Raw genomic sequence first — 17,123 nt, 5'->3', positions numbered from 1 at the left:
TGCTGAGTCTGATAACTCCCAATAAGTACCTATCAACCAGCTAATTAATAATGAACAAGAGATGAGTGTGTGCCCATGGTCTAGTACAGGTGCCATGGGAAGAAAAGACACCCCAGGGAAGTTTACGATGTAGTCCTGTTGGGGAAGAGGTATTTTCCAGAGGGAGATGTTGCATTAGATGTGAAAAAGTTACACTGACCTTTTTCCATCTTCTGCTTTATTATGCCTCGTTCTTACAGATCTCAGCCCACTAATGTTTGTTTCACATGTACGAAAACTTGCTACTTGTTTTCTTAAATTAAAAAGTAAATGGTAATAATACTCCTTAAAGAAAACTAGAATACAGAAAAATAGAATTTAAAAATGTGTGCAAAAAAAAAAAAAAATGTGTGCAGACAGTTAACAAGACTTTCCTTTTCGCAGGCTTAATTGGGAAGGTAACCCTTCAGATTCCCTTCTATCGCCCCCATGTGGACCCTTGGGTGATCTCCATCTCCAGCCTTCACTTAATTGGAGCCCCTGAAAAAATACAGGATTTCAATGATGAAAAGGAGAAGCTGTTGGAAAGGGAACGCAAGAAAGCTCTCCTTCAAGCCCTGGAGGAGAAGTGGAAGGCAAGGCAGAAATCCTTTTGGCCATGAGAGCGGTGGTGGTGAGACTTGAAATGAGCGAAGCACTAGATTCTGCTAACACCGGCTCTTTCCTTTGTAGAACGAACGCCAGCAGAAAGGGGAGTCCTACTGGTATTCAGTTACTGCCTCGGTAGTTACGAGAATTGTGGAGAATATTGAAGTAAGTCCTAATGGCTTTTATAAAGTATGAACACAGAAGGGATCGCTCAGGCTTAAGTGCATTTCACGTCCGTGGTTGCTGTTTCCTGTGGGTTTAACTGATAACAGGGTGTCTGCGGAGAGCGCTGATTGCTCATGTGTGCCTTTTCATAGGCGGTGCCAGAGGGAAAACCTGAAAAGCGAGTCCAGCTCTGGGCAGACACAGGTTTTTCTTGCTTCAGTTAGTGTGAGTAGGAGTTTTCATTTCATTGACATTTCACTTCATTTTCTTTACGAATATCGGAACCCTACTTGCTGAAGGATTTACCTCCCAAGAAGCCAGGTCACCTGAGTCTTCATGACTAAATCACTTAATCTCTTAGTCTCAGTTTCTTCATCTGTACAATGAGAGGGGTTGGATGTGGTTTCCAGTTGATTCCGTAGTGCACTGTGAACAGCCCAGTAAGATACTTGCTCTCACTGATGTGTCTGGAGGCAGTTTGTTGAGTTTCAGTGCTAGGGCTGTCGGCCCTCTTTTCTGCTTTAATTATTGTTTTGTTTGTCCTCAAAAACTAGAGCAGGGTTCACACTAATTTTCAGTGTGTCGTAAGTGTTAGCCCATGCTTCTTACCTCCAGGGTTTTCTTGCAGTACCAAAGTGACACAGGCCACATGTTTTTAAGGTGTCCCACTTCCCCCCAAAATACAGCCTGAGGTTGCTGGATTCATAACTTTGATAACATTGGGGGAAAAGATCAGTACGTTTGAGGTGACTGCTTTGAAATCTTTTCCAGGCAGTTATTTATTTATTTATCTATTTTAGCTGTCATTGATTTTTTAAAAAATTCCTCATTATTTTTATTTTTTAATAATAGCTTTATTGAGGTTTAGTTCACATACTGTAAAGTTCACACTTTTAAAGTGTACAATCTAGTGTTTTTGGTATATATACAAAGTTGGGCATCGATCACCACTGTCTAATTCCAGAACATTTTCATCATACCCAACTAGTAGCCACCTCCAATTCCCCTCTCCCTCCAGCCCCCTACAACCACTAACCCACTTTGTGGATTTGCCTAGTCTGGACACTTCACATCAGTGGGGCTGTACTGGCCTTTTAGCATAATGCTTTCAAGGTTCATCCACGTTGTGGCATGTATCAGGACTTTATTCTTTTTATGACTGAGTAATATATTCCATTGGATGGATTGCCAAAGATAAACAAAGCTGGAGTGAAGTTAAAGTGGTGAAAACAGACTTTATTCAGTGACTTCTGACAGTAGGGGAAGGAGCAGAGCTCCATTCCAGTTTGTACAGAGGTGACCAGGCCTTTTAAAGGGAGAATGGGGGCGGAGTGGGGGTGGGGAGAGGGCTCAGATGAAAAATTACAAAGGGTTGGTCAGTGTAGATATGATTAGGTCAGCTGTGTCTGCTAGCTGGGCTTCTGTCCTCCCAGAGAGAGGGGAGACAGAGGCTCCGCCCTTCCTGATGATTCCATTTCCAGGGAGTGGCATTTAGGTCCTTGAGTTGTAGGAGACACATCACATAGGGACAGAGAAAGGGTTTGCAGTTGTAAGCCCTTTTTGGTAAATGCTCTAAGAAGGGGGTCGGGTGTGCTCTTGTCAGGCGTCGGCTAGAACACACAGCCCTGAGCTTTTCTAGATGGGAACTCAGGAAGGGGATGGAATGTCCTGGAGACTCAGCCTTAGGCTGCTAGAAGCCTATGTTAAAATTTGGTCGGGTCTCTTAGGGTAGGCGTTTGAATGGAGTGCTCATACCTAGAGTTTTTGCAGTTCTCATGATAGACCACATTTTGTTTATCCGTTTGTCAGTTGATGGACATTTGGGTTGTTTCCACTTTTTGGCTATAAGGAATATTGCTGCTATAAACAGTCATGTGTATGGTTTTGTGTGAACGTATGTTTTCAGTTCTCTTGAGTATATGCCCAAGAGTGGAATTGTTGAGTCTTATGGTAACTATATGTTAAATTTTTTGAGGAACTATTTTACAGTTTCACCAGTAATGTGTGAACATTTCAATTTTTCCACATCCTGATCAGGATTTGTTACTGTCTGTCTTTTAATAGTGGCCATATTAGTGGGTGTGAAGTGAAATCTCAGTGTGGTTTTGATTTGCGTTTCCTTAATGGTTAATGTTGTTGAGCATCTTTTCATGTGCTTATTGGCCATTTGTATCTCTTTTGGAGAAATGTCTGTCCAAATCCCATTTCCATTAAAAAAAAAAGTATTTATTTATTTTTAACTATTGAGTTGTAAGAGTTCTTTATATATCCTGGATTTTAGTCCCTTATCATCAGATATATGATTTGCAAATATTTTCTCGCATTCTATGGGTTGTCTTTTCACTTTCTGTTATTATTTTTTAATTCATTGAAGCAGAGTGCTTTTTCTGTAGCCCCACTATAGGGGCAAGGGGTAATAAATAAGGTCAAAATGGAAATGCCCTGCTGGTGTTCCTGTGTCCAGGTTTGAGGACACAGAGGCAAGATTAAGATATCATAAGAGAGGGAGGGACAGTTATCTAGATACAATGGTACTACTTTATTTCAGTGTTTAAGGTGTTTTCTGAAACGGTTTGATGAAAGTATTGTAACTCTCTTCTTGAGAAGGCACTGATCACAAGGAAGTGTCATTCATGTCCAGTTTGTGATTATAAATCTCTGAGGAACTTAGATTATCGGGTGTGTGTGTGACATAAGCTATGCGTTTGTGTAAAATGCCTGCTGTGGTTTACTTAAGTAGACTCCTGCCTGTGGTATTCTACCTGCAGCAGTTGTCTAAATGTGTTTTTTTTTTCCCGCTGCAGTTAAAAATTCAAGATGTCCATTTGCGCTTTGAAGATGGTATTACCAATCCTTCCCATCCTTTTGCGTTTGGCGTCTGCATTAAGAATGTGTCCATGCAGAATGCTGTGAACGAGCCTGTGAGTATGAAATAACGACTGCAAACTGGGAAGAAAGCGCTCGGTCTGGAGCATTTAGGGCTCTGCCTTGTGTCCTTCTGTGTTAGCTAAATGAGACCACAATCTTCTCCTCCATGTTCTTTGGAGGGTGTGGATGGATGTCTCTTGTCTCCTTTGCTGAAATAGGGAAACAGTTAATTTCTTCTGACCTGTTCTTATTTAATTCATCCATTAAACGTTGGCACATTTTGTACACGAAGAAACTGAGGTGCAGAAAGGATCTTATCTTTGATTTTCTTCTTACATTACATGCACTCTCGGGGTATGCTCATCCTGCTTCATAGTTTCGGCAGCCTCCTGGGAATATTTGCCGATGGCGCCCGCATCTCGAAGGGCCATTCTCCACCCCTCTTCTGACCTTCAGATTCAAGGTCTCTAACTACCTATGGGACGCCTCTGTGGTATTTAGGCTCGTTATAATCAAAATGATCCCATGATATTCCACCTACCCATTTCACTCCCTGAAACCAGCTGTTTTCCTTCATTCTCTAACATGTTACCGAATGTTACAAACACACATATGAAAACTGACATCGTTAGAGCCCTTTTATGTGCCAGGCACTGCTGTTAGTGCTTCACATGACTTCTCTCATTGAATTCCCAGTAACCTCCACCACTGTTATCCTTGCACTACAGCCGAGGACGCTGAGGAGCAGAAGGATGAGTGAGTGGTGCGCTTGGGTCTGGAGCCCAGGTGCACCTGCTGTAGATCAGGGGTTGGCAAACTGTGGCCTGGGGGCCAAATCTGCCCCGCCTGTTTTTGTAAATTAAGACTTAGTGCATCACTGCCACGCCCGTTCATTTACATGTTGTTAAGGCTGCTTTTGTGCTGCCTTGGCAGAGCTGAGTAGCTGCAGCAGAGAACGAGTGGCCCCCAAAGCCTAAATGTTTGCTCTCTGGCCCTTTACAGAACAGGTTTGCCAGCCCTGCTTCAGAGCACGTGTTCTTACCCATGACGCTAGTCCCTAGAAGCCTGTGCTCATCCCTTCACTTCCTATTCCTCAGTTTCCATATGCATTTGGTCACAGTGTCCTGCCAGTTTTTCCCACAAAATGTGTCAAATGTGGCTCTTACGCTTATCCTCACCGCGACTGTCTTGAGTTCAGGATCCTGCCAGCTTCTGCCTTGCTCAGTAAAGTCCTGACTTCCGTGACCTCCTTGCTTCCATCCTAGGCTCTTGATTCGTTCTGTGCCAATGCTTCTCAACCTTTCCCACGTCACGGCACACAGAGAAGGATCATGGTATTTGTACAGGACACTGGGGCAAATGGATGTGGCTGCTTGGGGCTGGAGGTGCTTAGCTCAGAGTAACCGAATACAGTGGACCCTCGAACAACATGGGTTTGAACTGTGCAGGTCCACTTAGATGCAGATTTCTTTCACTAAATACATACCACAGTATTACATGATCCTTGGATGTAGTACCTCGAATACGGAGGGCTGACTATAAAGTTATATGTGGATTTTCCACTTCACGCAGGGTCGGCGCCCTTAACTCCCATGTTGTTCAAGGGTTGCTGTATTCCTAAAATGTAACTCGATCGTATAAACTTGCTCATTATCTTGACACACCCATGACTCTGTCGGGGGAAGCTCCACTTTGCACTGTTGCTAGAGTTCTGTTTCTAAAACCCATACCGGGTCCTGGTGTGCATGCCTGCATCAGAACCCTCAGTGGCTCCAAGTCCCTTCAAGTATGATGTCCAGACTCCTTAATATGACAGACTTCTTATTGTATTTGTTTCCTAGGGCTATAATAGTAAATCACCACAAACTAGATGGCGTAAAACAACAGAGATTTATTTTCCTTAGTTCTGGAGGCCTGAGTCCAAAATCAAGGTGTTGGTAAGGTTGGTTCGCCCTGGAGGCTCTGAGGGAGAGACTGTCCCATGCCTCTCTCCTTGCTTCCGTAGGATGCCTTGGTGTTCCTTGGCTTGTGGATACATCACTCCAGTCTCCGCCTCCATCTTCATATGGCCTTCTTCCCCATGTGTCTGTTTTCTCTTCTTATAAGGACACCAGTGATTAGATTAGAGCCCAACCCAATCCAGTATGACCTCATTTTAATTTGATTACATCTGCAAAGACCCTATTTCCAAGTAAGGTCTCATCCACAGGTTCTGGGACGACATGAATTTTGGGGAGTGCGGGGGGGACTATTCAACCTAGTACACCTAGTAACGTTCCAACCTACATTTCTCAACACTTAACTAGCTCCTCACTTCAAGTGTGTGTCCATACACGTGAGCCGATACTGCCCCATCCCTGAGCACAGTGCTGCAGTTACACAGATGTGCTCGCCGTCCTCTGCAGCTGTCAGGCCTTTTGTGTCGTTGGCCCCACTCCTTGAAATGTGTCCCAGTCCCTCCTTCCCACCCTTTGTCTGAAACGTACACATCTTTTGATATTCATCTGCACAGTGACATTTTCTGTTTGTTTGCTTGTGGCATCTCGTATATTCTTCCTCTGCTTCCCTCTGCTTAATTAAAATTATTTGCATGTTTGTATTTCCAGTTAGTTAGATTCTGAACTCTGTAACCATGGTTTTCATTCAGTTTTGTATCCTCAGCACCATGCAAAGCACCCGGTGCATGATTCCTCACAAATGGCCTGTTGAATGAATGGATAAGTTTGTGAATAAAGAATCATCTTATTTTCTTCCCTGTCTTCCCTCAGGTACAGAAGTTAATGCGGAAAAAGCAGTTAGATGTGGCAGAGTTTAGCATCTATTGGGATGTCGATTGCACTTTATTGGGGGATTTGCCTCAGGTGGAGTTACAGGTATGATTGTGGCAGGGCTTTGTTATAACACAGCACGGCAGTAAAGTGGTGTAGTATTGTTGCCACATAAGGTTTTGTTCTCTGTGTCTCTGTTCCCATTCCCACCCCCTCTCCCTGTGTAGGCGTTCGCTCTCGAGTATGTATGCTTGAGGTACTTGCTGTGTCTGTAACTCTGAACAATATATAGGGATTTGTGTATGTTTTACATTTATAGTGTATTATTGATTTCTTTGTTTGCTTTTTTTCACTTAAATCTCTGTTTTTAAGATTGATCAGTATTGCTGCTTATACTTCTGCTTCATTGCTTCTGACTATTACATGGTATTCCATTGCATGTACTTACCATACTAGCATTCTCCACTCTCTTAGCCACCAGTGTACTAAGCATCCAGATTTTTAATGAATGAAGCGCCAGATCTGGTTCTTAAAGAAGAGCTTTCTTACAACATTTTGCGTTGAAATTTCACCTTCGGTGGCATTCCTTTGAGAAATACTTAGAAAGTCATTATAAATCATTGGATATAAAGTATTACTGTTTGTGAAGGATATTTTAAAAAACTCAGTTTAATCTTTTTGTAAAGAAATTGTAGGTGGTTTAAGTGAAATGGAGAAAAAGGACTCATATTTCCCTCAACCACGATTATCTTTGGCTTGCATGCTGTTGTGCAGAATGGTTTTTGTTTTGCTAATTTGATTAAATAAATACTGTGCATCCATACAGTAGAACAGTATGCAGCTATAAAAATAAAGGCAAAGATCTTTATGATGAATACGTGATAGTCTCTAAGATACAGTATTAAGTTTAAAAAACAAGATAAAAGAGCATATGTATGCCATTTGTGTAAGAATGGTTTAAAAAACCAGAAAATTAGCATTTGGCTGACTGTGTACAGAATGCTTCTGGTGGAGTACATAAGAAACTGGTGTCATTGGTTGCCTGTGAGTAGGGTAACTGGGTGGCTGGAGGATGGGAGTCGGAAGGAGAGGTTGCACTTTTTTTGCCTTTTAAATTTTAAACCAGGTGGATGGTTTAAAATACACCTCGTGTATTACCTGTAAGAAATATAAATAAAAATTTTAAAATGCTAGAGAGCTTTAGATTCCCAGTTTTATCCTGCTTTTGGATTCTGATATAACATGCTGTAGATTAGACAGCATTCCAACAGGTGACTTGATCCTGAAAACATTTGCTATGATGACAGCCATTCTTGTGACACTCAGGAGGCCATGGACAAGAGCAAGGAGAGTCGAAATCATCACTACATCTTGGAGCCTGTGTGCGCGTCTGCTCTTCTGAGGAGAAACTGCTCTAAAGAGCCTCTGAGGTCTCGGCACACTCCCCGTATTGAATGTGATATTCATCTGGAGACCATTCCCTTGAAACTCTCTCAGGTTCCCTGTTTCTCCCTGTAACTCTCGGACTGGTAACTGGGGTGGAGGAAGCGTGTTGATAGAAGGGTCTGGATACTTCGAGGTCCCCTCGTGGGAAAGGAAGCATGCATGAGACCAGGCTGTGGTGGGTGGAGAACCCACTGTCTTTATACAGTCGGATTGGGTGGGTCTCAGGTTAGTTTTGATTTGATATTTTAAGTGCTGAACAAAGAGTACAAGAGAGACAGTAAATTTACGTACTTTACTGACTGTTCAGAGCGACGTTGACACTTGGTGCCAGAGTTTAGCCTTGCAGTTTGCACTGGATTTCAGCTCAGTGGGTTGACTAATATGACTTGTTCCTGTGACGTATATGTCTTAACTGAGCAAAAGAAACAAACCAATTCTAACCTAGTGTCTCTTAACCTCTAATAAAAAGTTGCAATACCGGCAAATCATGGCATTCCTCAAGGAGCTGGAACGAAAGGAGAGGCAGTTGAAGTTCCGAAAATGGAAACCCAAAGTGGCCGTATCTGAGAAGTAAGGCTTGTCGATTAAGTGTTGTGTCTGAAATGCATTTTCTGGCATGTTCTTTTTTTGGACCTAGATCAGAAATATGCCTCACTGTCTTTTACACATGGTTGGAGATAAAAGTACAGTCGACTTTTCTGGGCTTTAAAATGCCATTTCTGTTGTTTATCATCATTGACATGCTACTGTATATCTCTTTGGTGTCGCGGGTTTACTCTTAGGTCGAGCGTAGTGGAATTCAGGAGGTCCTCTCAGCCTCATTTAGTAAGGAGACTGGCGTTGCTCTGGTGGCCTCTGATTGTGTGGTAAATACTTTGCAGCACTCTTGAACCTACTTCCCTGTGTCTTTTCTCCTAAGTTGTTTGGTCAGCATTTATATAGTACACTTGATAACATCTATAGCAAAAATAAATCTTTTTTTATGTAGATGTGCTAAACTTGACGAGTCAATATATTAAAACTTTTTTTAGATGCTGTGTATTTCCAGTCTTCCTTGAAATATTCCATTTAAAATCTTTAATAGTCAAATCCTTGCTGATTATCTTACGATGGTATTTACTGTATAGCCACCACTTGATTTTCTGTGGTAGGGGCTGATGTTATGGGTGATTCAGACCAATAGAGTAATGTGTTATAATCGGTGCATAAACTGAGGATCCAGTAGATTAACTTTCCCCATATGTTGAGGTTAGCCTAATATTATTTGAGTTTGAGGCATAAACAGATGGCTGACAAGAGAAGAGATGTCTCAGAAGGGGAGTGGTGTGTTGTGGATTGCTCTGGGTCAATAGCATTTTCATCGCTTTTATTGTAAATAACTAGATGGTTATGAACTGTTTCAGCTGCCGAGAGTGGTGGTATTTTGCTTTGAATGCCAACCTGCATGAGATCCGGGAGCAGAGGACGCGCTGCACGTGGGACTTCCTGTTGCGCCGGGCCCGCGATGCCGTGTCCTACACTGACAAATACTTTACCAAGTTGAAAGGAGGCTTGCTGTCTGCAGACGACAAGGTGAGGAGGCTGTTGTCTCTCATTTCTCGTCTCCAGTCAGAGGGTAAGGATGTCTCTCAAAGGCTGAAGAAAAGGGAACCTGTGAAGAAGTAAAGTCTTTGTTCGGGATCATAGTTTTACAGGATAAAGTCGGTCTTATTAGGGTGAGAGCTTCTTGGAAGGCCCAGCTTTGCCTTGGCAGGAAGCACCTTCTGTTGCTTGAGGAGAGCTGGGCCATGGGGTGGGAGGAAGAGAAAGGGGCCGTGGTCCTGCCAGGCCTACCCACTCCCCGCCCCCCCCCCCAGCTCTCCGTGCGGGGCCCAGAGAGACATTCCATCTAGTCACTCAGGTCTCTTCAACACCTGATCCTAATTCTTTTCTTGCAAAGTCTATAACTAATCTCTGTAGACTTTGGCCCACATTTTCCCTAATCCCAATTGACTTGATTGACCTTGGGGTTTTGGAGGTAGAGGCTAGGCCGAGGGTGTGAAGTAGGGGTGAAGGCAAGCTTCTGTTTTAGCTACCTGCAGGACCAGAGACCCTTAGAACCAGCAGTCCTGGAGCCCTGGTGTGAAGCTCCCTCCCTGCTCTAATCTGCCTCTGTCTCCTGGGGGAAGGCAGTAGGGCGTGTCTCCTCCTTGATTTGTTTCGGTTTCATGAGAATCAGTTTGTATAATAGCAGTTTAGACTGTTTCCGGTATTTTGGCTTGCGTACTATCTCTTAATTCACTCTTTCTTTAGTAAATCCTTCTAAGCTTCCCTTTAGCACCTGTCTTAGCTCGGGCTCCTATAACAACATGCCACAGACTGAGGGGCTTAAACAATAGACATTTATTTCTTAACAATTCTGGAGGCTTGAAAAGTCCATGATTAAGGTGCTGGCAGATTCGGTTCTTGGGGAAGACCAGCCTCCTGGCTTGTGGGTGGCCGCCTTCTCACTGTGTGCTTACTTGGCCTTTCCTGGGTAGAGAGAGATCTGTCTGCCTTCCCCTTCTTGTAAGGCAACTACTAATCCCATCATGATGGTTCCATGCTCATCACCTCATCTAATAAACCTGTTCACCTCCCATGGGCGCCACCTTCAAATCCCAGGTGTTAGGACTTCAACATATGAATTCTGGGGGGACACATTCAGCCTATGAGAGCACCCCACTGTGGTAACCAGTGGCAGTGCTGAACCCCTGGGTGTTTTCACCTCTTCTGCCAGCACCCCGGGCATGACCCACTCAATTTGCTAGTGCTTTTTTCACCAGTGTCAGGCATGGTTACTGACATAGAAACCTTATGAAAAGGATGGAATAAACCAGACCTTTTGTTTTGGATGGTTTTCTTAAAGGCACAGGCAAAGACATGGAGGGAGAGAAAAATCTAAATTACAACTGAGGTGAGCAAGTAAACACATATAATATCCTTTCTTAATCATAGCGTATAAGAAACAGCTTAGGATAGCTACCTCTGCTTTCTTTTGCATCTTTGCATGTAGCTGGCCACCGCTGTTCTTTCCTAACTAGCATGAAACAAATGAAAATGACCACTTCCTTGGTAATGTCCCATATGAAACATAAAGGAGCTGGAGGAGGGCTTCCCTGGTGGCGCAGTGGTTGAGAGTCCGCCTGCCGATGCAGGGGACACGGGTTCGTGCCCTGGTCCGGGAGGATCCCACATGCCGCGGAGCGGCTGGGCCCGTGAGCCATGGCCGCTGGGCCTGCGCATCTGGAGCCTGTGCTCCACAACAGGGGAGGCCACAACAGTGAGAGGCCGGCGTACCGAAGGAAAAAAAAAAAAAAAGGAGCTGGAGGCCTACACACTTACTCTGTAAACTTGGTCCTCAGTTTCCTCATCTGAAGTGGGAAGAATAATAACTGGCCACCAGCTTGAATCAATTGAGGTAACACATGTGAAGGCACTTTGTAAACTGCCATTGCTGTGCAAACATGGGCTACTCTGGCAGCACGTGTTCTTCATTTCCCATTTTCAACTCAGTACTGTGTCTGCTCCCTCTGTACTTACCATTAGTCTCATCTCAGAGACCAGGTAGAATCTATCAGCGTTATATGGAAAAGCTTTTTAAACCAGAAACGTAGCAATTATGGAATTAACTGTTTATCTTCATTGTTTCTTGGCCTTCTAAATGTTGGGAAACGTTGGAGGCCAGTTGGGTTTCTTCACAGTACTGGATTGGTTTGTGAAGGTGTCCCGTTTCTCTGGAGCTATAATACCTGTTTTGTTTGTTTGTTTTCACCCAAACAGGAGGAAGTGTGTCGGATTGAAGAGGAACAGAGCTTTGAGGAATTGAAGATTTTGCGTGAACTGGTTCATGAACGATTTCACAAACAGGAAGAACTGGCAGAGGTAGGAAATCCTCTGTGAAAAGATGTGTTCTGACCCATTAGGCTCTGAGTGCCTCTGTGGGCAGACAGAGAATAAGCAGCGGTGTATCACTTCCTGTTTCTGTCTTCGAGTACTCATATGTGCTCATTTTTGATTGACACAGAGCTTACGAGAGCCTCAGTTGTATTCTCCGGGAGAGTCTCCTGGAGACCCGGAACCCAGCGGAGGCAGCGGGATGCTGCAGTACCTTCAGTCCTGGTTTCCTGGCTGGGGCGGCTGGTATGGGCAGCAGAGCCCTGAAGGGAAACCAGTCGAGGGCCTGACTGCAGAGCAGCACGAACACTGGACTCCTGAGGAGATCCTGGGTAAGGCAGGGCTGGCCTTTACTTGCCCTTCTTGGCTATAGTGAAAGGAGACCCTTGGTTCATAATTCATCTGTTATTTGTGAAATGGCCCATGGTATATTTCAAATAGAAAAAAAGTAGAAGGACTTCCCTAGTCAGTGCAATCGTTAAAAATCCGCCTGCCAGTGCAGGGGATATGGGTTCGATCCCTGGTCCGGGAAGATCCCACATGCTGCTGAGCAGATAAGCCCGTGCGCCACAACTACTGAGCCTGCGCTCTAGAGCCCACGTGCCACAACTACTGAAGCCTGCATGCTGCAACTACTGAAGCTCGCATGCCTAGAGCCTGTGCTCTGCAACAAAGAGAAGCCACCTCAGTGTGAAACCTGTGCACTGCAACGAAGAGTAGCCCCCGCTTACTGCAACTAGAGAAAGCCTGTGCACAGCAACAGAGACCCAACACAGCCCAAAAAAAGACATTGGTAACGGTTTGTCTCATGTTCATAGAGTCAGAGAGAGGAAGTTTCAAGAGATACTTATTTGCAACTCCATTACTGAATTTGTATATTAATATGGTTTCAGATCGATCTGAGTGGCAGTGATTGTAAGAGAGTTAAATCTGAACAAGTTCAAAAGTTTTAAACTCTGAGGAGGCTTGAATACCAATCCGGAGCCACCTTTTACACCCAGGCTGTCCAGTATGGTAGCTGTAGTCACAAATGGCTATTTAAATTTATTAAACTAAAATAAAAAATTCACTTCCTCAGTTGACTTGCCACATGAGCCACAGTGCTCAAAGCCACTTGTGGTTAGTGGCCACTGTGTGGGACAGTGCAGTGTAGGACAGTGCACTGCATCGGGCAGTGCTGCCTTATAGTGTACTTTATCATGAATTTGGCATCGTCCCTCATTTGACAGTAAGTTGATCAGGGCCCTTATAAAACAGTTAGGGTCGTTTCACATTGGTGAATAAAACAGTCACCCGTGACTTTGGAGTTCTTCCCTAAAAGGGGAAAATAGTTAAGTAATGTCATAATGACTGTGATCAGTGCTTTTTAAATTTTCCCATGTGTTTTCTTAAAGTCTTTTTTTCCTCACATTTAGGCTCCGAGGAGTTTTTTGACCCCACTGCAGACGCCTCTTGTATGAACACGTACACAAAGCGAGACCATGTCTTTGCCAAACTGAACTTACAGCTACAGCGAGGGACCGTGACTCTGCTGCACCAGGAGCTGGGAGCTGCCCAGATGAATCAGAGTGCTTTCATGCAGCTTGAGTTTTCAGGTATTGCTCCCAGAGAGCCACCTGATGCTCTGTATCTCTCTGGGCACGGGTGTCCACTTGAGTCTCATTATTTGCAGTAGTTATGTTCTAGAAAGTTGCGTGAATACTGACTCCGGGCTCCGAGGGGAAACACAAGGTTAGGTGCCTGCAAGCCTCTGGTCATCACATTCGTCAACGGATCAGTATATAACCTTGTCCTATGAGTGTGTGTGTTTAAAGACACCTTATTTTGTTATTTTTTTGGTATGTGGGCCTCTCACTGTTGTGGCCTCTCCTGTTGTGGAGCACAGGCTCTGGATGCGCAGGCTTAGCGGCCATGGCTCACGGGCCCAGCCGCTCCGCGGCATGTGGGATCTTCCCGGACCGGGGCACAAACCCGTGTCCCCTGCATCGGCAGGCGGACTCTCAACCACTGCGCCACCAGGGAAGCCCCACCTTATTTAATATATGTTGTTGATTCATTAATTGAACTCATGGCCAGCGGCGTGTAACTCATGCCTGAGTGAAGCTTATCTACTACATGTATTTCCTCTGTAAGGCACAGCACTTGAGCACTGTGCTTGGGGACCCTTATAAACAGCGAAATCACCAAGGAACAGCACAAAAATGCAAAAAACTGGCACTAAATAGACCACACAAGGGCACTTGTATGAGCTGAAACAAGAAGGCAGAGCATTGCCATGTTCATCTTCAGCTGGGAGCATGCGCTTCAGGTGACTCGAATTTTTGGCTGCTCTGCATATGTCCGCAGAGCACCGTGAGGAGTATTTTGGGGTTACAAATAAATTTTAGGGAATAGGCGAATTTGTAAATATGGAGTCCGCGAATAATGAAGATTGACTGTATTTGACTTCTTTTTCTGAATTTGAATTAAAGGTATGTAAATAAATACCCAGATGTTCGTTTTCTCTTACAAACAGATTTATTGCAGTTCATAAAATAGCCAGTTATCTGTGGCTTGTCAGTAGTTTAAAGGCAAATGACCAAAAAAAAAAAAAATCCAGTTTGTTTTTGACTTTATAATCTTGAGAGCTGAGAAATCATAAACTTAGTGTGAACTAGCAGATTGCTTGAATTTAATTGTAAAGTGCTCTGTTTAAAATTCATTCTGTTGGGAAACTTCTAATACTCCTTATAGATTTATATAGATAGACATATAATATGTAGATAGGGTTATTTTGTTCAAATTTCAAGGAGAAATAGTTCATGATATCTGATAGTCTTCTGTAAAATATTATATCTTATACTTTTAAAATAATTAAGGCTATGATGGCATAGTATAACTCTTAACATTTATTTTCTGTAGGTGTAAAACTTCTAGCAGAATCTCTTCCTCGAAGAAACTCCTCCTTGCTTTCAGTCCGGTTGGGTGGACTGTTTCTTCGAGACCTGGCCACAGAAGGGACTCTATTTCCTCTTCTGGTCTTCCCTAATCCAGTACGTACAGCAGTGGGATGGCTGATTCATCCAGGGTGTTCGTGAATTGTGGTCTGTTTTAGGCAACAAAAGTAGTATTAACTTGATTCATTCTGACATTTGATCATTTTGAGACAGGCTGATCAAAATCAAATTGGAGGTAGATAAGTTTTTTGAATTTGTCAGAGAGCAAGTGTTGGTGAGATTTATGGCAATGCCTTCTTCCCTCCGTGTGTTATAGCCACCTTGGAATAGTTGCTCTGATTTGGAAGAAAATGCTATCAGCACCACTATTTTCTGCATTTCAAGGTCAATGTTGAATGTCCTCTGTATCCGACAGTGATTTTCATTCATTCTGACCCTCAGTCACTGATAGGTCATCTCATGTTTCCAGAGTTACAAAAGAACCACCACAAGTTTTCTCTATAGGTGTAATTTTTTATATATAATATTCTTTTTAGACTAGAAGATCTTTGATCTTACTAAGTTGGCAAAAAGATGGTCAGAAGAGTTGAATCTTTTTTTTAAAAATAAATTTGTTTGTTTATTTTTGGCTGCGTTGGGTCTTCGTTGCTGCATGTGGGCTTTCTCTAGTTGCGGCGAGCGGGGGCTACTCTTTGTTGCGGCGTGCGGGCTTCTCATTGCGGTGACTTCTCTTTGTTGTGGAGCGTGGGCGCTAGGCGCGCGAGCTTCAGTAGTTGTGACACGCAGGCTCAGTAGTTGTGGCTCACGGGCTCTAGAGCGCAGGCTCAGTCGTTGTGGCGCACGGGCTTAGTTGCTCCATGGCATGTGGAATCTTCCCAGGCCAGGGCTTGAACCCGTGTTCGAGCCCTGCATTGACGGGTGGATTCTCAACCACTGCGCCACCAGGGAAGCCCAGAAGAGTTGAATCTTTAGCCCCTTATTCTTCTCATAATGTTTTGTCATGGGGCACTGGGGAGAGTGTGGGTGGGCAGAGTGAAAGTGTGAAAAGCTGTACACACTCAGTCCTTGTTGAGCAGTCGTTCATTAAGTGTGCTGAGTGCAGAGTAGCGCACTGCCCGTACCAGGCTGGGGAAAGGCACAGACTGGAGGGCTCAGCCTGCAAGTCCACAGTCGCCTGGTGTCAGACGAGTTTTGATTCTGACTGTGCTAAGCAAGAGTGATGCCAAAGCATACGACATGAGAGAGCGTGTGCACAGTGAATTGGTCCCTCTCGCCCTGACCTTTTTGCATTTTGTGTGTGTTTATCAGCAAAAAGAAGTTGGCAGAGTCTCACAGTCTTTTGGACTCCAAACAGCATCTGCAGACAGAAGCGATCATTACCCTGGTAAATTGTCATATGTTCTTAAACTCATTCTTCAAAATGCGATGATTATAGATCAGTAGTCTTGGTCAGCAGAGAGGGAGTGTATCCTGTCTTGTGCCCAGTGGTTTGCTGTGTGGATCCCTGTCTGACTTGAAGACTGCCTCATGCTCTCCCTCCACCCATGTGTGACTGGGGCAACTCTCAGGGCCCCCGGGTCCTGGGTTACTTACGTGTTGGGAATGAGTCCAACAACCTGGTCCTGTTTGAGGAGTCCTATTGACAATTAGTCAATCCTTATTAGGTTTTCTGTTTTATAAAATTTTCATACATGAGAACTAATTGGAAAATAATTGAGAAAATGTCTTTTTTTCCCAGAAGTCCTTATCAGTTATCAAGAATAAGATGATTATTTTGCTGTGTTCCATTTTCTTTCTCTGGTTCTTTCCTTTAGCTGCAGACCCAGATGACCCATTTTTTGAGATGCTGTATGAGAGAAATCCAGTGCACAGCCATTTTGAGAGGCGGCTGAATGTCAACACGAGGCCCTTGAACATCATATATAATCCCCAGGCTATTAAAAAAGTAGCAGACTTTTTCTACAAGGGAAAGGTTCATACCTCAGGTTAACTTTTTTGTTTGTTTGCTCTTATGTGACTTTCTAAAGACATCTTTCTTGTCGTTTCTGGGACAAGGGTTATTACACATTCAGGTGACCTGGTAGTGGTAGAGAAGGCCTGCAGAGTAAGTGGATAGGGTTGTCCTTAGTTACTGAATCAAAGTGGATGTCCTTGGAAAGTTACTCTTCCAAGAGGAATCAATAGCCTTCATATTTTCTCTTTCTTTGCCTTCATTTAGCATGCATTTAAAATGCTTCCCATTCCATGAGGACAGTGATTTCCTTGGCTACCCAGGATATTTTAGGCCAGAGAATTTAGGAGGAATGTTCAGTTTCCTCCTAGATGACAGGATCAGTGGTTTGTTTTACTTGTTTCATGCAGCATTAAGTATTCCAAGGTTCACCATTGCACTCTCCTG

General features: G+C 43.9%; 1 protein-coding gene across 18 annotated transcripts in view; it reads left to right on the top strand.

Annotated features, from left to right (window-relative positions):
- VPS13D (vacuolar protein sorting 13 homolog D) overlaps nucleotides 1-17,123 on the top strand; it is a 244,693-nt gene that overhangs the window by 11,712 nt on the left and 215,858 nt on the right. For 16 of the 18 annotated variants that reach the window (XR_012327971.1, XR_012327980.1, XR_012327992.1 and 13 more), the window contains exons 4-16: nucleotides 424-614; nucleotides 712-792; nucleotides 3,597-3,713; nucleotides 6,429-6,533; nucleotides 7,755-7,925; nucleotides 8,344-8,444; nucleotides 9,278-9,446; nucleotides 11,676-11,777; nucleotides 11,920-12,121; nucleotides 13,205-13,384; nucleotides 14,691-14,821; nucleotides 16,034-16,109; nucleotides 16,540-16,710. Coding sequence is in view for 14 of the 18 variants with exons in the window: in XM_073795836.1 (XP_073651937.1) it covers nucleotides 424-614; nucleotides 712-792; nucleotides 3,597-3,713; nucleotides 6,429-6,533; nucleotides 7,755-7,925; nucleotides 8,344-8,444; nucleotides 9,278-9,446; nucleotides 11,676-11,777; nucleotides 11,920-12,121; nucleotides 13,205-13,384; nucleotides 14,691-14,821; nucleotides 16,034-16,109; nucleotides 16,540-16,710 (1,797 nt within the window). In the remaining 4 variants the exon portion in view is untranslated. Of the gene's footprint in view, nucleotides 1-423; nucleotides 615-711; nucleotides 793-3,596; nucleotides 3,714-6,428; nucleotides 6,534-7,754; nucleotides 7,926-8,343; nucleotides 8,445-9,277; nucleotides 9,447-11,675; nucleotides 11,778-11,919; nucleotides 12,122-13,204; nucleotides 13,385-14,690; nucleotides 14,822-16,033; nucleotides 16,110-16,539; nucleotides 16,711-17,123 lie in introns of those variants that run through there. The other 2 variants (XM_019930846.2, XM_033843121.2) reach the window with 2 other exon arrangements.

The sequence above is a fragment of the Tursiops truncatus genome, chromosome 1, assembly GCF_011762595.2.
Source record: "Tursiops truncatus isolate mTurTru1 chromosome 1, mTurTru1.mat.Y, whole genome shotgun sequence".
Classification (NCBI taxonomy): domain Eukaryota; kingdom Metazoa; phylum Chordata; class Mammalia; order Artiodactyla; family Delphinidae; genus Tursiops; species Tursiops truncatus.
This window is presented reverse-complemented; position numbering and strand designations above follow the sequence as displayed.